The sequence below is a fragment of the Plasmodium malariae genome, assembly GCF_900090045.1.
Source record: "Plasmodium malariae genome assembly, chromosome: 9".
Classification (NCBI taxonomy): domain Eukaryota; phylum Apicomplexa; class Aconoidasida; order Haemosporida; family Plasmodiidae; genus Plasmodium; species Plasmodium malariae.
The window spans coordinates 2,310,302-2,312,277 of NC_041783.1; the positions used below are offsets into that span (position 1 = coordinate 2,310,302).

General features: G+C 21.0%; 1 protein-coding gene across 1 annotated transcript; it reads right to left on the reverse strand.

Annotated features, from left to right (window-relative positions):
* Positions 1-379: 379 nt before the first annotated feature.
* Positions 380-1,483, reverse strand: PmUG01_09057200 (Plasmodium exported protein, unknown function; the record flags this gene model as incomplete). The annotated part of the gene is made up of 2 exons (XM_029005288.1): positions 380-1,264; positions 1,400-1,483. 2 exons carry the CDS (start codon positions 1,481-1,483, stop codon positions 380-382), a joined length of 969 nt encoding a protein of 322 aa, XP_028861892.1.
* Between the last annotated feature and the right edge of the window lie 493 nt (positions 1,484-1,976).

Genomic DNA, 1,976 nt, shown 5'->3' on the forward strand with positions numbered 1-1,976 from the left:
AATTAATAAATTTTAAAAATGGGTTAAATATATATTAAGATAATTAAATCATATTAACATCGGTAATTTTCATGAAAATACTATTACAAAAAAGTAATATGAAAATAAAGATTTTTCTTAAAAATTTTTTTTATCTCATATATTTAAAAAATTAAAAAATGAAATAGGCAAATAAGAAATAAAAGGCACATATATATGTTAGGACAAATATGAAATTATATTAAAATCGATTTTTACTGTAAAAAATGAAAAAACAATTAATTCATATATTTTTAAAAATATAAAAATTATGTAAAATTTTGTTACATAAAATGTTAAATTTTTACACATGCAAGTTGGCGCAATATATTTAAAGATTTATATGAAACTTTTTTTATTATTATAAATTTCTATATAAAGTATTACTGTTTTTAAAAGTTTTGAAAAATTTTCTAATTTTTTTTACCTTTTTTATTTTGTAGTAATAATATATTATCATTAGTACAAATATGCACAGAAATTTAAATAACATTACAATTCGAGCTGAACTTGTAGAATTTGCTATTATTATAATTAAAATTAAGAAATTTATGATAGGTGGAAAAACTATTTTATATTTTTTGGTATAGTATAATGATTTTTCACATATATTTTTTGGCTTATTCGTATCATCATTAGTACTTGTAATTCGTTTTAAGAAAAGTAACAATTCTAGCTCAAACTTAGCGTCTATTTTTTTTATTAGTTTTAAAATCCAGGGTTCACTTTTCGCATCGTTATGTTTTAACGCTTCTGGTAATGTCTTTATTTTTTTTTTTATCAGTCCAAATTTAAAACCAGCATTCCGTTCTATTAAATGAATTAGTTCTTTATAATAACGATTGCACTTTAATAAATCAAGTGGTCTTCTTAAATAATCGATGTTATAAAATTTTTTAAATCTTTTGTTAAATTTGTCAAAATGTTTTATGGCATCAAATTTAAATAGGTTAGATGGTTTTGAGAAAGGATCATCCAGTTTCAATTCATCGTCTTCTTGTTCAGTATCGTCATCATGCATTAACATTTTATATACATTTCCATATTTATCATTACGTTCGGAGTTTGTTAATTGGTCTGTAAGTACATCATCGTTTTCTGAAGAATCTATTTTTTTCTCTTTTGTACGTGCATATCTTTGTTTAACCTTGGTTTCTGTTATGGCCTTTAACAGTCTGTTGCTCTTTAATCCTAATACATTGTTTAAATGAATATTCTGTTCCCATTTTTTACCAAAGGTATTTGACTAAAAATTTAGGTAAACATTTATATAATCATATAAAAACAAATATAATTATTTGAATATTTATAATGTTTTATTTTATAATAAATATACAGGAATACGACATACATTTTTTTAAAATTATTATTATTATCATACATTGGGGACATATTTTGAAGTCCATATTAAAAGGATAATGATAAGAATGTTAATGAAAAGGAATAAATTACTTTTATATTTCATAAGGCATTATAATATAAAGTTCTTAATTTATAAAAATATCAGTTTTATACATTAATTTTTATATAATGCTGTTCAACTATGCTTAAAATTCTATTTTATAATTTGTTCATCATTGTGATAATTTTAATTTTTATTTGCTAATATTTAAAAAAAAAGTATTTTTTAATTAAATATGTAATTCAATCATAATATTAAAAATTAAAAAAAAGTATAATTTTTAATTAATTTACAAAAATATATTTTTAAATATAATTTAAAAATTTATTTAATATAAAAGTACTGGAAATTTAAATAATTTAAATGAAATTTATTATAATGTTATATAACTGTAAATGAAAAAAATAAAATATTTTGTAAAATAAATAATTGCTTAAGGTTTAGGGTTCAGGGTTTAGGGTTCAGGGTTTAGGGTTTAGGGTTCAGGGTTCAGGGTTTAGGGTTCAGGGTTTAGGGTTTGGGTTTAGGGTTCAGGGTTTAGGGTTTAGGGTTCAGG